This window comes from Gymnodraco acuticeps, unplaced genomic scaffold, assembly GCF_902827175.1.
Source record: "Gymnodraco acuticeps unplaced genomic scaffold, fGymAcu1.1, whole genome shotgun sequence".
In the NCBI taxonomy this organism is placed as follows: Eukaryota; Metazoa; Chordata; class Actinopteri; order Perciformes; family Bathydraconidae; genus Gymnodraco; species Gymnodraco acuticeps.
Genome location: NW_022989755.1, coordinates 2,581,624 through 2,601,612, shown reverse-complemented (window position 1 = coordinate 2,601,612; position 19,989 = coordinate 2,581,624). Strand labels below are relative to the sequence as shown.

General features: G+C 41.0%; 1 protein-coding gene across 1 annotated transcript in view; it reads right to left on the bottom strand.

The window, feature by feature from the left end:
- The window catches only part of dock1 (dedicator of cytokinesis 1), a 184,517-nt gene that overhangs the window by 22,998 nt on the left and 141,530 nt on the right, over positions 1-19,989 (bottom strand). Inside the window, exons 30-40 of the mRNA XM_034212611.1 lie at positions 16,999-17,077; positions 16,073-16,173; positions 9,689-9,747; positions 8,899-9,047; positions 7,700-7,785; positions 7,255-7,411; positions 6,534-6,574; positions 6,056-6,146; positions 2,407-2,520; positions 1,077-1,166; positions 885-989 (exon numbers count right to left, since the gene is read on the bottom strand). Of these exons, the coding sequence (XP_034068502.1) occupies positions 885-989; positions 1,077-1,166; positions 2,407-2,520; positions 6,056-6,146; positions 6,534-6,574; positions 7,255-7,411; positions 7,700-7,785; positions 8,899-9,047; positions 9,689-9,747; positions 16,073-16,173; positions 16,999-17,077 (1,072 nt within the window). The remainder of the gene's footprint in view (positions 1-884; positions 990-1,076; positions 1,167-2,406; positions 2,521-6,055; positions 6,147-6,533; positions 6,575-7,254; positions 7,412-7,699; positions 7,786-8,898; positions 9,048-9,688; positions 9,748-16,072; positions 16,174-16,998; positions 17,078-19,989) is intronic.

The following is a 19,989-nucleotide window of genomic DNA, read 5'->3' as shown; positions in this document are numbered from 1 at the left end:
GTTCAGGTTTAGCAGCCAAGTATACTTTGCAGGAGTTCTGAATAGACTTCAGAGTAATTATTCCGTTTAAGTGTTCGTATTCATGATGATTAATGGCCAACTAATTGCGGTCAATTTAGAAATGAAGATGGCTTCCACTTGTAAGGAGCTCCAACTATCTAAACAAGATTAGATCTGAATGTTGTGAGATTATAATGCATGATTTAGCAGCCTCCAAAAGCAATTTACAATGTGACCGTTTCACTTCCTTTCACTTAGTATTGGGTCCATGGTGTTGTTGTGCAGGGGGGTGAGGGGACTTGTGATGCAGGCCACGCTCACGGTTTGGAGAAAAGGATGTTCAGGTGATGGAATTAAAGGCAGTGTGATCAGCCTTTTGATCAGACAAACAAAGATTGGGCTTTTCCTTGTGGTCATTAAAGGCAATCTCCTGCAGTGATGTGATTCATGCTGCAAACACTCAGATTTGGACATAGATAGATAGAAGGGATAGCTGTGAGAATGAAAGACATTGTTTGCATTCATGGTTTTATTTCCACACTTTTCCCCTCACTCTCGGTCATCCGTCCAGCACAATATTCTTGATCTTCTATGTAGCCCACCCATGCAACAGCTGTTTATGATTCACAGTGTGCTTCCTGTGAGTGAACCGTCAGTGAGGATTCGATCAGGTGGGATGCTTATCAAGTGCATCCCTCCAAAACAACCACCATCCTTTGGGAGCGAGAACGTGTGATTCAAACTGCAACTGAGGATGAGAACTAAGCAAGCACTGGTAAACCTATTGACCATCTCTTTTGACAAGTGGCTCACCCACGCTGTGCTATTAGCCATGTGTGGAGTGCTGAGAGTTGCGGGGGAGGTATGTTGATGTGAGTACTCACGCGTAGGAAGGAGGGGAATCCCTGGCCGTAATAGCCAACGGCAAAGTAGTCTGGTTTTGGCCGGATAACTTTCACTATGTTCTCGTAGAACTGGGCCTGCTTTCGCTGTTGAGATACACAAAGGGGAGCTTCAGTGTTAGGAAAATATGCTGCTCATAGGTGATCCTATGAAAACATATCATTATTACTTACCAAAGATGCACTGAGCTGCTCAAAGTCAAACATTTCATTCTCGTACTGCTCAGCCAGTTCCTTTCCCAAAATGATTGCCTCCTCCCACATCTATTGGGCACATAAACAAACCGAGACAGTTAGTAACTTAATTAATTATCAATATTCAAGCTGAGATTAAGCATTCCCTTTTCAGCCAGTTGAATTTAAATTAACTCTCCCAGGCAATAACATTCAAAACAAGCCCTTTGAAAATACATAAATGTGTTTTGTTTTTTTTAAATGTAAATATTTTTATTACATTTTTTCATCTGAAACACTAACATTTTGTATAGTGCTGCATTTCCCCTCGAGACTCATCCAATGCGGTGGAGTGGTGTCACAGATAGATATGAGCCACTCAAACATGTTGAAAGGCTTCCAAGTGGCTTTTCTGATGGACTAGATCGGGCTGAACTGATCTGGGCCAGACTGGGATGGACTGAGTCCAGACTGCTACTCAGATCAGGCTGCCATCAGTGAGGGTGGCGGTGGCATCACCATCTGGGTCTGCTTTCTGGATGACTTCGATGACACTCTCAGACAACTGAGCACCCCCCTGGAGTGTTGGTGTATTCTTGCAGCCACTGTAACACTTCCTGATCGCTCTGCTGTGTTTGTGTGTGCATGTTTAGCCAACTCTTGTCAATTTGTTGGCAATATCCTGCTGAGAGACAGTTTGCTGGAGAGTGGCGGCTGCCCCCCAGCACTGATGACACATGCCTAGGGACATCATCTCTGAGAAGCTCTGGCTGCAGTCCTGTAGACCCATTCCAGGCTCAGCTTACCGGCTCAAACACATTTTTCTCCACTGGAAGAAAATATGAAGAGTGTGGCGGAATAGTACAGTGACCAGGGCCTACGCAATTAGAACGTGTTCTATCCAATGTTTATACAATTGGCATGCTATGCACGTCCCAATGGGATGGCATCATACTGAGATGATAATCAAGTACTTCACTGAAGTGGCATGAAGAAAAAAAGATAAAGCGGGTGAAAACAGCAGGAAATAAGGTTTTATGAAAAGGTAGGAGACAACACAAAAGAGTCATATTAATGCATGTGTGGTGTCTGATACGCGCTATTGTCCATAAGAGCATCAGCTAAAAGAAGAGGATTATTGACAATCCCCAGAAAGGAATACAAAACTTATATTGAGCTGCTCTTCTTCTCTTGCCAGAAAAAGGTATTTAACAGAGATGACAGCGACCAAAAAGCATCCTCAGAGTCCAGGATTTATCATGATTATGACCACCCTTCTGCTTCTTTGTGAGTGTCCGTCTGTGTGGGAGAATGAATGTGTGTATCTTACCTTGCCCTTGTCAAAGTAATTGATAATCTGCTGGTAGAGCTGGTCCTTAAGCTGTCCTTGAGTGGCGGCATGGTCTCTCTGGGTCAGGTGGGCTGCACACTGCTCGTCGGACCACTGCAGAGGACAAGTTAGCATTGGGGTCAACGATGTGCAATACAATACGGAGTAAAAGGGGAACATGTGACAGGGAATCGATCGTGATTTATAGCCGATGCAAATGGCTCCGACTGATGTATAACTGACAGGGCAAGATGGAAACTTGAGACATGGGCAATGAAACATGTGTCGATACATATTGAATGGCTCAGAGAGCATCGGTGCAATACATGGCTTTCTGTGGATAATACTTGCTGTTGTAGGAAATTATGTATTCCTACAACTCAAAAGTCGTCCAATAGGTGTGTTAGCAGCTTTAGGAAAGGTAACGGAGATTTTTTTTTTTAACAAATACAAATTGATGTCAATCACTTGAACACTGATTATCAACATGCTCATTATACATGTACATCTCTGAAACACAGGACATATGTTTAGTGAACTAGATAAAAGGAATTTGGTGGTGTAGTATTACTTAATCACTCAAAGCTATGGATTATGCTTTGTTGTTATATTAGCTGGAACAATATGGTTTTACTTTAAAATGTTTATTATGATTTTGTTTGGCTTAAAGATGGTTAAAAGCATTATCATGTTTTGTTTTCACTTGGTACTTGTTAATTACATGAGATGAGCTGTTTTTTGACGTTGGAATGTATGTATGTGGACCCCAGGAAGAATAGCCAATGCTAGTACTACTGCGAATAGGGAATAAAGAAAGGAAGAAAGAAATAAAGTGTTCCAGTCGGCTAGCCCACCAGTGATGTGGAGCTATGGGATTAGAGAGAAGCTTTGCTTGTGTAAATATAAATCTGATATAATAGAGTCATATCACGCAGCAGCGTAATCTTATTCATTACAATTGTTCTTGATTTTGTAAAGAATATAAAAAAGACTGGTGCAAAAAGAGAAACAACATGACTGCGGGTGCTTGCTTTTTGTGCTGACCGTGTACTCCATCATGCCTCTCCTCCACCCAGCATGGAGAATAATGAGGTTTCTGACAAGCTAGAGCAGCGTGGCTTACGGGGAGATGGACAATCTGATTGGCCTCCGTGTCGAGGAAGCATAATCCTGTGCGTGCTGCCGGGGCCGATTCATTACCAGCCAGTTTTTAATTGGGATTCTGATGTGTTGTGAGTAACCTGAAGAGATGAGATCTGTGTGAAATCCGGTCCAAGTTTTCGTATGAGTGTTACATTTGAATAGCAAAGCCAAGGAATTTGCATACCCTGTGCAGGAGATGGGTGAGAAAAGTAATTGCTCTGCACATCACGTTACTGTGGCATGAGGAGGGATGCTGGGAGGCTTTGGGTTAGGTTATCGATTCCTTTACAGCTTGAACAGAGTTAAAGGGATCTCGCTTTATTCATGGATGGCTGATGACATCCACAAAACTAAAGTGCTGATACATCTCTGACTATAAAAAAAGTGCTGGAAATTGTTCAAACCTTATTAAGCACTGCTGCAGGAACTCTACTGGAGGACTAATTATTACTACTGGAGCCAGTTTTACTCGTGTTTACTGCTGATGGAAGCAGCGTTACGCATCTATCATTCGTCCTCATTCAAGCTTGTTTACACATGCCTGTGTGGGAATACAAAGGGAGGACAGTGACTTCAGAGATTACACAGGGCCCGCTTATTGGAGAAAAAAGGATTTATCCAGACTGCAGTTGAACAAAATGAACCAATTTCCAATATAATAGTGAATCCCCCTCTGAAGGTATGATCAGGAACGCCACAGCTGCAGAGATATGAGCAGGATTAAAATAATAATAAGAAAAACAACTCCTGCAAATGCTACTGTGACTGCTCGGCGCGGGAAATGTGATTCAGTCACAGCTCGCTCTCCCCTGTCGGGACCTGTACAAAGGGCGGATGCAGCCAGCTATTTATGCAAATGCAGATGAGATGTAGGGTGAAACCATTTTAGATAAAAAAAAGGCAGTGAGGAACAACTCCAAATTCAGGGTATACCGAACCCCGTCTGGGAATAGACACTGCATACTTTGTGTGAGGAGCCCTGTGTGCGAATAGGACATCTTTTTTGGCAAAGATAAAAAACAACTTTCCACACATTAAGCAAAAAGGTGTGATCTTGGAAGAAATGCTTTATGATAGGGTATATATCTCATTTAAGATATCATTGCACTAAAGGTGTGGTAGAAACCTGCCGACTTTACCACATCTCACCCGAGGTGCATTGCACAGAGCAATGTGATTTACAGCAGAGGATTCTTTGTTTCCTGCTGACAAAGAGGACAGGAAAAGTACACCTTTATCTTGAAGCACCTCAGGTGGCTGCTGCTTTAAACTATGCCTCAGCTTTTTTTTTCAGGAAGGATCAGATACTCTGTGTGATTTGCATCGACTAGGCAAGGTGAAAAAGATGCTGCTCAGCAATTCTGCCCTTTTAGCAGCCATCTCATGCCATGGTGGGATTAAAAGGGGATGTGGCCTTATCTCTCTAAATCCTGTACACATCCACAACCACGGACACACTTGTTTAATGCCTGAGGTTAAATGCCAACGGTCTGACAATAGCTTAACAGTGTATTTGGGTTCTGTTTGAAGAACATTTCTGTGAGTATGCTTCGGTACATTTTGTTTATATTTTGTTTATCTATCGAAATCAGTCGCATTGACCCGAAGACACATTTTGAGTTGTATAAACTGTTGGAAAGAGGAGATTCCTAGCTTTCTAATGATATCAGGATTGTTTTTGTACTCCAAATATTAAGCGAAATATGTCACATTATATAATGACTGTCACCGAGTCATCATTTTGAGAAAAAGGCCTTCAAAGTTTCCTCTTCTCTGGAATCCATCGATCTGATTGATTATTAGCGGCTAGCAAATTATCAAAATACTACGGAGGGAAGATATTTTCGTTTGGATTACTGGTCTGGGGGAAGCTCACGAGTGTGTGTGTGTGTGTGTGTGTGTGTGTGTGTGTGTGTGTGTGTGTGTGTGTGTGTGTGTGTGTGTGTGTGTGTTTGGGTAATTTTGCGTTTGTGTGTATTGTGTTTGTTTCCCGGGGAAAACCCTCACGAGAAACACCGGCTGTTGTTATGCCTGCTGTGACGTTACGTTACTCCGTTCTCCGCTTGTAATTATGCCGAAGCTTCAAAGTTGTATTTATCATCTGAATTTGCCGAAACAAGTTTAATATTCTGAAAGCCAAGACTTTGTTTAATTGAAATCAGATGAAAACAAACTGTAACGGACCCTGCCGTGTTATTTATGATTACTATACGCGTACATTCATCATGTCAGCCAGAGGGAGGGGGGGCGGCGCTGCGGAAGAGCAGATTGCGAGTGAGAGGTGCCTGTCTTCGTCCCTTTACAAGCTTCAAAAATGTATTTATCGTGTGATTTTGGAAATAAAAGTTTCATATTCTGAAAGCCAAGACTTTGCTTATTTAAAATCAAACAAAACACCCGAACCCCGAAAAAATTGTTTTTTACGCAAATCCACGTTTATTTTGAAATGAGCCGTTGCGACTTCCGACTGATTTCGATAGAGCGGGTCACATTTGTGTCTGTGTACCTTGAGCAGTTTGGCGTGAAGCAGCAGAGTGTAGGCAGCCTCAGTGTAGTTGTCGCACTCTTTGTGGAGGTCACACAGCTTATATAGGTACCTGGCGGGAAAAAGAAATGATGTATGGGTCGTGTCTGGATGGGTCTTTCTAACTCGAACAACAGACAGAAAGTTAACTCTGCTAGACTGACGCGTCTTGACAGCCAGCTTTACCTGAAATAAAGCTTGACAGACAGGTGGGAAACTCTAACTCGTGAGATTGTGGAAATGGAAAAAAATTGTTTTCATCCAATCATTTATTATGGATATCTGTGGACGGCTAGGAGACAACATGTAGAGAAATAAATCTATGATGGGTAAAATATAAAACTTAACTGAATTTCACAGCACTGAATACTAATGTTAATGTTTATAAAATGTTTGTAAAAGGCTTGATGGCTTAAAGATTCATACATGCTTAACAGGCACTAGGCCTAATTTGACTTACCTGATGTACATCTCTTCTCTGTCTATCTCCTTGTAAAAGTTCTACAGGATGAAAAGAGACAAACAATTGAAATGAATTAAAATGGTTCATAGACTTCCAGTTAAACACTGTCATCATACTGTTTACAAAAAGTTCAGTGTATCATGCTTACACTGCACTGTAGATTCTTTTTAAACTTTTTTAAAAGGACATTATTTTGGCAGGGTGACAACTGAATCTCCAAAAATATGGAGACAAATAAATATGGTCCTTTCTTGCGGCAGGAAGACATGAAGTATTTACTAAAGACAAGCACAGTGTCTGACATCAGGATCCCCCGGCTATAACATAAACAAATTCATTTGACACAAGCCTGGCACAGCATCGAGATAACATGAGTCAGATTCATGCTAAATATAACCCGTTAGTCTTTTCAATGCCAGTACTCATGTGACATTTCAGTGTTCCAAAAGGAAATGTCACTTCCCGGAGGAGAGGATTTGCATGTGAATCGCTATGTGATAACATCTTAAAATGAACTGTGACATGTGGTTGTTATTGTTTCTTCTGTGCCGCTACAAAATAGCCACAAAAAACGCTTATGAACGATGCCTAGGTGTTGATATTATAGATTTGGTAAATGATGTATAGATTCTACATGTCATTCTTGCAGGGGGATTCCATTTGTCATCATTATCCAGATTGTGGGTAATCAGAGACTGAGAAAAAGAAGGCGCCTTACGAGCACATTGACGGTGCAGCTCATGCGGTTTTCTTTGTTCTCGTCGTGCATGATGGTCCTGTAGTCCAGCAGCCTCTCCAGCAGATGCACCACCAAGCTGACGAAGTTCTCGCCCGTCTTGGCCAAGTACTTGTGTTTCCTGCAGTGCTCCAGTAAACTGTGTGTACACGTGAATGAGGAGGAAGAGAAGCCAGGGGCAGAGAGAGAAACAAATGTGAAAGCATGAATTAGACCTAAAGATTTGAGAGAAGCAATCTGTTTCTTTTTGCCCATTGAGGCAGAGTTAGCATCCGACAGTGCTCAAAGCAAATACCACAGTGGCAAGCTGTGATCGTCGCGTGATCATCAGCGCTCTGTGATTATTTTGAGGCGTGCCATGTTGCAATTAGCATTACCTAACTTGAGAGAGGCTCGGGCGTAATCCTGCCCATTAATCAGCACTTACATTTTCTGAAAGAGAACTTTGTACTGCTCGTCTCCGCGGCCGCCCTCCACCTCGTGATCCAGCTTGGTGATGATCTCGTTCTCAAACTGCAATTAGACAAAGCAGGCGTAAATAATCAGTGTAGCTAATTTTTCAATTCATTAACGCCATCTCCCCGTCTCACTCTGGCTCTCTCGCTGCATCAAGGCTTGGCTGAGGGAGTCTGTGCTTCCACTTTAATCGCCCTTCTCCTGCAGCACAGCTGGTTGCTTCAGCTTGTGTTTTCTGTTCTTTAATCTCATTATTATCTGTATCAATTTGGTTAGAACACAAAACAAAACTGCATCCTGACACACATCCTATTTACTTTTCTCTGTTGTTGCGGTAGCTCCTGACAGTGATGCATGTACCTTATTTCTCTGATATTTGTATGTAGCAGCTGCATAACATCAGGTTTTATTGTGCTGAAACAAACCAATTTTCACTGACTTCTTTATTGGTGTGTTAAATAAAATAAAATAGAGGAGAGGAAAGTGCTACCAAGTAAGAGAAGATACCAACGCTGCCCTCTGTTAAGCCCAGGATTTACAACAAACACAAAAGGAGAGAGAGTCGGTTAAGGACATATTAGCAGCGTACAGCATTAACGGGGGTCAGGCTAATGTGAAATTGATCACATTTTAGTAAAGGGAAAGGCTGGAAAGTGGCATTCACCTCCAATGAGTCAGATCCTGAGTGACACATGGATTTAATAATCAGTGCTCCTCTCCCTTCAGAGAGGGAGGGTAGTTTAACTACCATTGTCTGAGACAGGACAACAAATTCCAGCTGACCCCAGGAAGCCTTTGTGCTGCTTTACATTTTGATACAAGTACAATAAGCTTCACATACTTTGGCTACCCACATAAACATCACAAGGCTGAAAACTGCCTGAGACATCATATGGCTGAACCGCTGTAGCCAAATTGATTTTCTTCAAGCAGAAAGGCTTAAATTTGCCTGGGAACGGGAACATAACATTAAGTTTCACTTACCGTGGCTGTTGATAATCGGAGCACAACAAAATGAGATATTTACATGAGAATAAAAAAAAGGCTTGTGGCTATTGAACTTTTTTCTGTTTATGTGTTAACTCCTGCTCAAATTGCAACAGAACCATCCGCTACTTTTCATACAGTGATTTTGTTACAGTGTTTTCTGTTATGTTTGAGAGGACGAACCTGCTGGAAGTTGCATCTGAAGTGAAACTCGCACTGCATCATGTCGAAGAAGATGGGGATGGTGGCCTTTCGCAACTCGATCTCAGGAACCAGCGTCATTTCCAGGATTGGACCCACCATCTCGGGAATGAATTTTATTTTGTGTGGCCCTTAAAAAGGAAAAAAAGAGATATTTGCATATAAATGGAAAGTACAACACAACAAATTTTAGCTTAAAGTAAAACTTCTTGATCCTAACAAGTTGGGCATGAACAGATTTGCAATTAATTGATATTACAAAATCTGGCTCCACATGTTTATTAAGTCTCTCATCCGAATTATCCACAAAATCATGCGGTATATAACTTCAGGTAAAAAATAGCAAAAGGCTAATTAATTACAGTGAATGATTGAATCCAATCTGGTGGAAAGATCTTATTAAGGGGTCAGATGGTGTAGGTTACAATGAGAAGACTGTTAGGGAGGCACGGGTGCCCAATCTAACACTACAATCACACATCGCAATTTCACTCCATTGAGAATTGACAGCTGAGTCTCTCTGATCACACAACACAAATCTAATTAACACATGGATTGCTATATTTATCTGCTGTTTTGTACAATGTGACTGATAATAATTGCTAGAGTAGTAGTTTGGCAGATAATCATTATTAAGAAAAACACGTGTGTGTTGCTGGAGTTCTATTGCAGAGTTTGTTTGATTGGCCTTTCATCATAAAAACAAATAACAACAACTTTCTTTGGATACAAGGGAAACTGAACAATTGTGAAGCAAAATTGGTCAAATTACCGAGATTGTACCACATGTCCCTGATTTCAAAGCCAATATGTCTTCTCATGTCCTGGTACCTAAAACACAAACAGAGGAATATGTTACACACAAGTCAAATCATGGCATAGAAGATAAAATGCAGTCTCAAGTGAATGCAATACTAACGAAAATGAGATGTGGCTAACAAATTAAAATGCTTGATGCGATGTCATGCGTGTGTCATGTTTCAGCTGTGCCTCAGCTGCTCCAACCGAAGTTAAAGTACTATAATATGAAGATTTCAGTTTAAGTGAGAGAAAGAGTTACTATACGTCCACACGGCAGCGTGCAGCTTGCCGGTGGGCGTGTCTGGCGTGCGACCAACAACCAATCACATTAATCTCCTGCCACGGACACACAAGCACACGGTTTGATTGGCTAGAGCAGGGGTTCCCAACCTTTTTTCCCAAGGGCCCCCCCAAATGACTCCTGTTGGAAGTTGCGCGGTAATTAAAGTTTAAAAGTCTCAAAAATACTACAACTACTGTCACAAACTGGATGAATGTGAAGTATTTTGTTAAAGGACGATGAAAGTGGAATTAAGGAGCACTATTGGAGTGACTTTGATGGTTATTGGACTCAGGATTAATTCATTTGGATTCCCGCTGTATGAAGAAATTAAAGGACGGTGCAAGTGGAAACAATTCACAAAGGGATTACACTGTTTAAAACACATGCTCAAAGTAAGCCGGATTTTGCCGATGTGTTTATGTGGATTCAAAAGTCGTAAATAATCTACAAAATGGAGGAGACCGATCTGATCGGAGCAACTGACAAATAATCCAACTGAAACGGGCATGGACAATGACTGTTTAAAAAATGCGCTTATCCAGAAAAGCCTGGTTTGGACACTTTACAGGCAGAAGAAATATTTCTATTAAAGAAAGAATTATACATTTCTGTCTTTTTATGCCTTTAATAGCTACAAACTTGAATTTGTATTCAAATTAATTAATCAATTATTTTTTATATTTTATTGTAATGTAGAGAAAAGGCTTTTAGTGACAATCATGTATTGCGTTACAATTATATGTATAATTTTTTATTTTAAATAAATAAAAGTCTAAATATGATATTTGGCCCCAAATCATCTGAAGCCTGACGCCCCCCCTGCAATCTTTTGCGCCCCCCAGGTTGGGAACCACTGGGCTAGAGCTTGTACTGGCATATGATTTGATTGGCTGGCGCTTCCGTAGACGCTTGCAAAGTTGAATTTTTCTCAACTTTCGAAGCGAGTAACGGAGGCAAAGCGACACGACGGAACCACAATGCAGTTCGGCAAAGCGTGACGTCACCCCATTCAAAGTGAATGGGAAGCGTCTCTGTTGAAGCACGCAACGCTGCCGTGTGGACGTACCGTTAGAGAATTAGCCAAAATATGAGGAAAATATGAACTAAACATTAAACTTATACAAATGCTGAAAACCAGGCCTCTGTTTTAAAGCTTCCAGCAACATCCACAACACAGTGGAAGGCAGTTTCTATTTATTTATTTATCAAAGCCAGACTTATCTTCTTTTGTTCTTGCAGTCATAGAGTAAAAACTGTATTTCAAAGCCCCTCCGAGTGCTGCTTTGCTTGGATGTATTGACCAAGCTAAAGAAAATATACTGTATTGAAACAATATGGGTTATCTGTTCCTGAGCTAAATAAGTGGTGGAGAGCAGTTCCTTCAGTTTCTATTCCTCTATTCCTGAATGACAGTTCACACAATGTCGTGACCATGGTTAGTTTGTTTTGTCTTAATTCGATATTTGGATCATAAATGTACATCACGAGTCATTTCCACTTGTGAAAGTTTGCGACACACACTCATGCCAGCATTCAGCAGGCTGTCAGCTGTCTTCGGCTTTGTGTATTTGACATAGGACACAACGCAAATGTTTGATCACAAGGTCTTTTTCGAGGTCGACTCTGGGCTTCAAGAGCCCTTATATAAAACAAAGATTTGCAACAGAAGCTGGATGGCTCAGGCTTTGACTTTTTGTCTAGCGTTTGTGAATGAGGGCTTATAAGCTGATCAGCTCTGCCATGTCTAGGTCATGAACCAATCTTCACGGCAGCTTGGGGCCCTCTCCCTGCTACCACACAGGCCCGGGTCACGGAGAGGACAAACAGTGAAGTGGAGAGGACAGGGAGGAAAAGACAGACAGTGAATGATGGAGAGACTAATAGGGGTGGAAACAGTAGGCAAGGAGGCAGACAGTGAGAGCAGTTCTGCAAGAAGGATCGATCAACCACAGAAATGGATTCAGCTCTTTGAAAAGCGATTTCACAATGGATAAGAAAAGAGAGTAGGTTCAAGCCTGAAATTGTTTTAAGATCAAGAAAACGGAGGACACAATGGAGATAACAGTCCTCAGAGAGCCGTTTCTGACTGTTTTACTCATATTTCTACTGGCCTGGTATAGAAAGCTTTTGCCGCACCAATGCATGCTGTCATCAAATGTATTTTCACTGCTTGCTCATGATGGGGAATAACTGCACTGAAAGGCATATTGTGATTATATTTCTGAAACAGTGCCAAACTTTCAAAGTCTTTACGCTCAACCAAGACATGCTCATGCATGGTGTTAAAATTCAAGATGCAGGCAAAGTCTATGGGATCTATCCTAACTGCCATGCCTTGGTACCCACTGTCCTTTAATGGTAAAGCAGCGTTCAGTTATTATGCTCCAAATATCTGGAACAAACTCCCAGAAACCTGCAGGTCCGCTGCAACTCTGACTACTTTTAAATCCAGGCTGAAGACTTTTCTTTTTGTCGCTGCTTTTAATTGAACTATTCACATCTTAGACAGCACTGTAACTTTTATCCATGTACTTTTTTCTTTTAATGTTTATTTTATTAGCTTTTCTTTTTAATGACTGATTTTAAATGCCATTTTCTTAATCTCTTTCATTTTTTGTAAAGCACTTTGAATTGCCTTGTGTTGAAAAGTGCTATATAAATAAACTTGCCTTGCCTTGCCTTTAATATGTATAAACATCAATTAGGCTGAAAAAGTCAGACGGTACCCAGCATACAATTACAGATCACTTGACAATGTTGGTTAATATGGAAATGATTTGTATTTGGTAACAACCTTGTATTCAAGCTAGATAAGTGGTTTTAGATGATATTTGAACTCCCTCTTATTCTATTGTCATCTTTATAATTATTATTATTTACTGTATATTGCAATCATCAACATTTAACAGTTCGTTATTCGTTATTTCTATTTCATTGAGATGTCCGTACATTAAACAACATCATTTCTGTCCATTGCTTGTAAGGCACTTCAAGTGTGTTTGATTTGTTTAAAAGGTGTTCTAAAAACAACGTGTGATAACTTGGTAACTGTGGTAAGTCATAAACACACCTCTTAATGATATAGTGGGCACCAATACAACAGTGCAAACCTTTATCGCAATGCATCAGCAACACAATAAATCAACTATCTGGCATGTCTTTGTGCGACATTTAAAGTGAAATGTGTCATCAATAACTCTTTCCTCTAGTCTCACTTCCTCTCCAGCTGGTGGCGCTGCAGGCGGCTGCACATTTGGCCCGTACCAAGAATCAGACCTGCCTCACATCAGACTCTCACGCTGAGTGACAGATGGAGCCATGGTGGCACCTCTGTCTCCTTCTAACACACTGATGGCATGACACCTTGGCATGACATTGGAGAGAAGTACAAAGATAGGAGTTTGAAGCTGGATAACTCTCCTGTTCTCTAATTAAAGCCTCTTTCACACAGTGTGACATTCCCTTGCACCCTGCGGCCCCACTGGAATTCTGAAACCAAATTGATTGTATTGCCAATATCTTTCAAAGACATCCTAATGTATTTTGACGGAAAGGACTGAACGAATCTTTAACGAAGAAGCTGCGTCGACTCTTTGTAGCCTGGCGGGTCAAAACACTTTACCACATTTAGTTGTCAGAGGGAAGAGTGAGGCCAAAGGATTGATCTCTAAGCAGAGTATTGGCAAGATGATAGAGTATAAAATGATTTGCCCGCCTCTATAAATGACTATAACGCTGCATGCATTATGTATTACATCTTTCAACGTTTTTGCCTCTCATCCACACTTTGCAACTCATGTGTGTCTTATTATTAATTCCAGCACACATCTGCATATTTAGTTGTTCTCCTAGCTTGCGTTTTTATACATATAGGTGCACAGATGCTTGCTCAGGAAGAGGCCTCATGTCCTCCTCTGAGCTGCAGCAGATGCAGGATGCTGTTCTGTCACACTCCTGTAGGCAGGGGGACAGACGGCAGTGACTGTCGGCTGTCAGGACTTACAACACATCGCTGACAGCTACGGGTCGGATAGCTCTCAAAGAGGTGGGCTAAGAATAAGAGAGTGAGGATAGATAGAGGGTCAGCGGTGAGCAGGGAGTAGATCTGGGGCTCTCCACTGCCACTGCTGAGCAGAGAGCAACACTGTGAGGAAATGGACATGGAGGAATGAGATGATGGGAACAGAATACAGGCATGGGAGCATACAGGGCAAGAAAGAATAAAACACACAAGTAATTGACAAGCCGTGTTGAAACAAATGACGTGATCAAAGCCTGAAGCAAAGTCAATTCACAAAACCTGACAATATGACAGTGTCTCTCCTCAGAAAACAATTGTGAATAACATGACAATGACATTACTGCATGCTCATTTTATACAGCTCTCTCTATGTGTATGTCAGGATCTGGCCGGAGAACTCCTACATGAATAAAGAATCATTTCAGGCTTATAAAAATGTGAACTTATTTTGTGGTTGATTTTGGATTGAATAAATAACAATATGTTCATCCAAGTTGAATACATGCTGACATCTGGAAACAAAGAAAATGACTTAATCAGGCCAGGTGCTTTAAGTTGGGGCAAATGGGCCAATTAGTCTCATTCCCTTACACAACCCAGTTATGCAATACTGCCTTTTTTCATTTTTACTTTTTCCAGCACAGATTTGTTTGCAGGCTTTTTGATTGGACAGCAACATTAATTTTTTAAGTCAGATTTTGTGTTTTTGGTCAGTATCAAAGCATCCCTAACAGCTACAAGAAGACGCATGTATCTGTATGTCCAGGCCTTGCAGTACTGTACATGTCTGAAAAACATGTTAGCATGCTGTCAGTACCCTGAACTTAACTTGAGAGGGAAACAAGGATCACCAGGCTGTCACAAACATCACTGGAAGTCAGGTGTGAGAAAAGCCGATGCTAAAGAGCCATGCTCGACACAACTGTGATTTTACCCCTTTGTTCTTTGCTTCCAAGCAAGGCACAATAATTGGTATTGCAGGCAAGACTGGCAGTTCATGCGTCAGCACACAGAGAGACAGGGTGAAGAGACGGAGAGGTAAAAGGGAGAAGGTGAGCTGTAGGAGGAGAGGGAGAGAGACACAGACAAAGCAGGAGAGTGGGCGGGTAGAGCTAGAAAGAAAAACCCTGTATAGAAATATTTTTGGTTGCTCTGGTTGTATTTAAATGACATATTTGGAAGTTAAATAAATAGTCTGGAAATAGCAATGGCAGAGAGCAGGCCTTTTGCTCTGCTTACACCAGGAATGGCAGTTCTTGTGTATGAGAATGAAATAGCTGTTTCTTTCAGGGAACGCTGACAAGTGGAGTAAGGCAGGGTGGGGGTGGCTGGGAATGTCTTATTGGCAGTGTTTGGCTGTTTGTGGGGGAGCTTATCAGGTCCGATAATAAAGCACTGACCAACGAGGAGCCTCGCAGGCTCGGGCCAGTGTGATGAATGCTTTAGTGACAAAAGCTCCTCCAAATGAAGATTAGAGCCAATATGCTCTACGTTTGCCCAGAAAGCATTTACACGTTTGGCTGCATTACCAGACTCTATGAAAAACACTAATGCAGATGAATGGCTTTTGGAGGCACAGACAGTGGATGAGCGAGAAACAAAACCTATGTCTGTATTTATAACTGAGTGAAGCCTCTGGAGCAGATTTTAAAGCCTATCAAATATTTAAACTTTGTGGATTTCAAATGTTTTCGACATTTAAAAACTCGATATTTAAATGTTCTCCCCTTTATCTGTTAGGGAAACAAATAGGAGCAGTTTTAAAGAAGGAAGCAAAGACTTGTTTCCTATATTTCACGAGGGGATTCCAAACTTGTATACCTTGGATTTGAGTACAAAATGTGCTCTGTGTAACCCCTGGAGTTACGTTGAGGCTTTGTTCAGAAGGGCAAGCAACTGGAGCAGCCTCCACTGGAGCCACGCTGCAGCGGATTTCCCATGAGCTTTTGTGTGATGAATTATATAAAGCCTGTTCATGCTGCTGAGGGAGCTCGGGCCGTGTCCGTGTGCGATGAGGAGACCCTGTGGATTGAGCTAGAGCTTGTACTCACTTCTGGAAGATCTTGGCTCTTTTGTCACTTGAGAAGTTCTCCAGCTGCAATGACTCCTGGGTAAGGAAGGCTACAGCCAGGTGAAAGTAGTTGTTCCACAGCTGACCCACATAAAAAAAAAGACAGAAAGTGAGGTGAATAAAAAACATTTAAAAAAGCAGTTTTACAGCAATATGATTCATTCCCAAAGTCAATATGTGGGCTGGAGGGCTATTTCGTTCCCTTCAATCAGAAGGTTTATATGTGTTGGGGGCACTTTTGTGTCGGGAAGCTTTTTTTCACAGCAAGTAGTCAGTTCATGCTCAAACAATGAGTCTTTATATATATAGTTTTCAGTACAGACTTTCCTAATGAGAATACCCATAAGCCAAAATACTACATTTTTCAGGTACAATTGCAAAACAAATGGCCATACTTTACATACTATGTGATTATATCAGGATACATTATATGCACCTCTGGGCTTTAAAAGGGAAGAAAAAACACAACACTTTATTAATAAATCACAGAGAGCTCCAACTGCTCTGAGTCACACTAAAACACTGGTAAAACAATGGATTCAGGTTTTAACTGCAATCTTGTCGGCAACAACATTAATTTGCTTCAATATGTTAGACATTTAAAAAGCAAGCACAAAAACTTGTTCTAAGCTGGGAGCAGCAGGTTAAAATATTCTGAACTGAACATCAAATTGCCGACCATTACAGAGTAATTGATGTTCCCTCTCCACCATTTTTATGTCTACTGCATACAGATTTTCTTTTTCTTTTGCCCCTCTATTCAGAAGTTCCAACAATGCCGCATCTGAAAAACCCCAGTAAAATGCCATTCAAATTACTAAAAGAACATCCTTCTTCAGGTGGGAGGGAGGACTGTCGAGGTGTTTTACAAGAAAAAAGAAAAAAATGTACTGGTTCAGCTCTTACCTGTAGCTCAAAGTTGGTCTGATCCAGAAATTTCTTGTTCAGCACTTCTGCATACTGATTAATGGCCCGCAGGAACACTCTGGAAAAACAAGAAGAAACACTTTGGATTTTGTCCTTCTGAATTCTGATGAAACACGCTTTTCTTTCACCACCTTAATATATAAGTATTTACATTCTGTTGTTTGCAATTACATGGTCTGACAAGTCACATTCAGACAACTGTGCTTTGCCTACTCAAGTCGTAGGTATCTCCCAGAGTCATATTCACACCCCATGTAGACAGCAATTTACACAAGAAAATGTCATATACAGTAACAACATTTTTCAAATAGTTACAATAGCAAAAAAGCATGAAGCAATATGATTTGAACTTGAAGTGGACTTTATAAGAAATAATGGAAATTGTATTTAAAAAAAGACTAACTTGGGTAAGTTGGGGGAAATGTCTGACTTTGGATGGGAACCCTTAATGTCAAGAGTCTATCTACTTAAATAAGTGGCATTTCTTCCTTCACAAAGCATAAACACTACTTTTACATTGTATACAGAATTGCCAAATATGAATGAACAAATTGGTAGAATACTTTTAAAGTTGGAATCAGACAAAATAATGTTCGCCCTAAAAACAGAACAGTGGCGAAGCACAGGTTCAGTCTTTCTCTTGCACAGAGTGAGGTACATAAGGGGCTCGAAGTACTCCTGAAAAAGATGCTATGAGTAGATTGATAATGAGAATGCTGTCTGATGGGTTAATCCACTCCGATGTTTCAGAATTAAATGTTAATAATAACTTAAGTGGCATGAAGCTTTTAGAGGGGAATTATGATTGCTGCTTACAAAGTCAGAGGTCCATCTGCTATTTAACTTCATTCCCTGGCAGATACAGCAATACAACAATGTATGAAGTACTCGTGGAGAGAACAAAAAAGCCTTATCATGAGTGTGGGGGTAAAAAAAAATCAGCAAAGCAGATGGGATAACCCAACTTTATGTAAAGTAACCCTATAGGTTCTTATGGTGACTTAATCATAGTTGCAACTTAACCTGTTAAGCCCTGAGCCTGTTTTCCAGGTCTCAGGCTCGAAAATGACATTCCCAGAACAAATGACTATATCTTCACTTCTAAAAAGGGGTACATTAATAATCTTTTTTCTCAAAGCAATGATAAACCTGTGAGTTGGATGTAGAAAAGTCAGAATCAATAAACATTTTAAATTATAGTCCGTCTAAAAAAAAAAACATTACTTATAGTGAAAACCACCCTTGAATGATGGGATAGTACAATAAAAGCTTTAGGAATCCAAACAACAACATATAATAAGTACCCTGTATCAAGATTGATGCAAAACAAGTGACATTTGACCTTTTTAGAGAGGATAGCAAAAGAAAAAACACTTCTGGGGTCATTTGGGTGTATTTCCCATATCTCTGGAACCCATCGGTCGATTTTGATGATTGACACCTCTTTTTAACCGTTCGAGCCAATAGAATCAAGATGGAAGTTCCTAAATCCATCTAAACATTACCCATTGGTGAATGAGTGAAGCACAGCCAGAATGCCCAAAACCGGAAGCTGGGTTGTAGCTCTCACACACTCTATATGAAATCTCAGTTTTTGACAACAATTTTATGATGGATTATCAGTAATAATTTCAAAGTGACACAGACACATTGGATTAACCTTCAACAGAGTTTTTATGCGTTTTAATGCCATTGAACACAACTTTTGATCAGAAAACAGCAAAGGTAAGACATATTTGCCGTTTTGGCTCCGTAAAGCTACGTCGTGTGTTATCTGGTTTTGCCAGTTTGAGTTCTGGGTGCACAGTGATGATACTTATACCTCTAGAATCTGTGGAATCTCAGCTTTCATTTGATATCGTCAGTTAGCTGAGTTTCTTCCTGTTAAGTGGGTATGACACATTAATAGGTTGTTAAATGTTAAGAAGCCCTGAGACACAGTTTCCGGCAGCCCCCGCCGGGCTTAAAAGGTTAAGATAATGTGAGCAAAACCACACAAATACTAATCAATATTCAAACTGCAACAAATGACTTCCAAAGTCAGTAAACGAAGATACAGTGATAAAAATGGCAAGGTGAAACAAGGTCTGTTTTTATGCCATTTACTGTAAGTGGATTGCATCAAGGTTTCATGAGCGGTAGGGTTGGGAACCGAAACTCGGTTCCAGATGAGAACCGATAAGAAAATGCCGGGTACCGGGTACCCATACAAAATACACAATTTCGTTTCTGTTTAACGGTTCCTAAACGCGGTAGACCCTGTATTCCACCGGGTCCGACTGCGCCGCGGCGCCGGCGGTGACCCGGTGGAATACAGGGTAAGGGCGGACTGGCCATCTGTGTGTTCTGGAGAATCACAGAACGGCCGGTCGTCAGCGGGCCGTTGACGGCCAGCTCGGTATGCTGACGGCCGGCATCGCCCTCAAGTTTTTTAAACAGCATCATGTAAGTTGCGCTGACAGGCGACAGAGGTCTACAGTTGCCACGCAGCGAGGCTCCCCCGCCCTCCCGTAGACAGTTCACGAGCTCAGTCACTTCATAACACCAAAGATGGATCGCGGTAAACGCTCTAAAGTGAGGCTCCACTACACTAAAAAAGAAAAAGACAAGGCACAGTGATATGCCTGTTAATAGCTTGCCACAGGCATAGCTCAGTTACAATAAAGCACAGCTATTGTGCAATACATTTGTATTGCATGTATATTTTTTATTTGTAAAACTGTCAGTTACTGTAAAGCTTAAAAAAATAAAGATATTTTTGTTATCTAAACGTTTGACCTCTATCTTTTACAATTTTGGAATCGAAACGGGGAATCGATAAGAACCGGAATCGATAAGCAGAACCGGAATCGATATATTTCAAACGATACCCATCCCTAATGAGCGGGCAATAAAGTTGCATGAAGATGTAATGCTCATGCAACTGACACTGGCAGGTGCACCGACATCTGCTGCAGAGCCAGCTCCAAG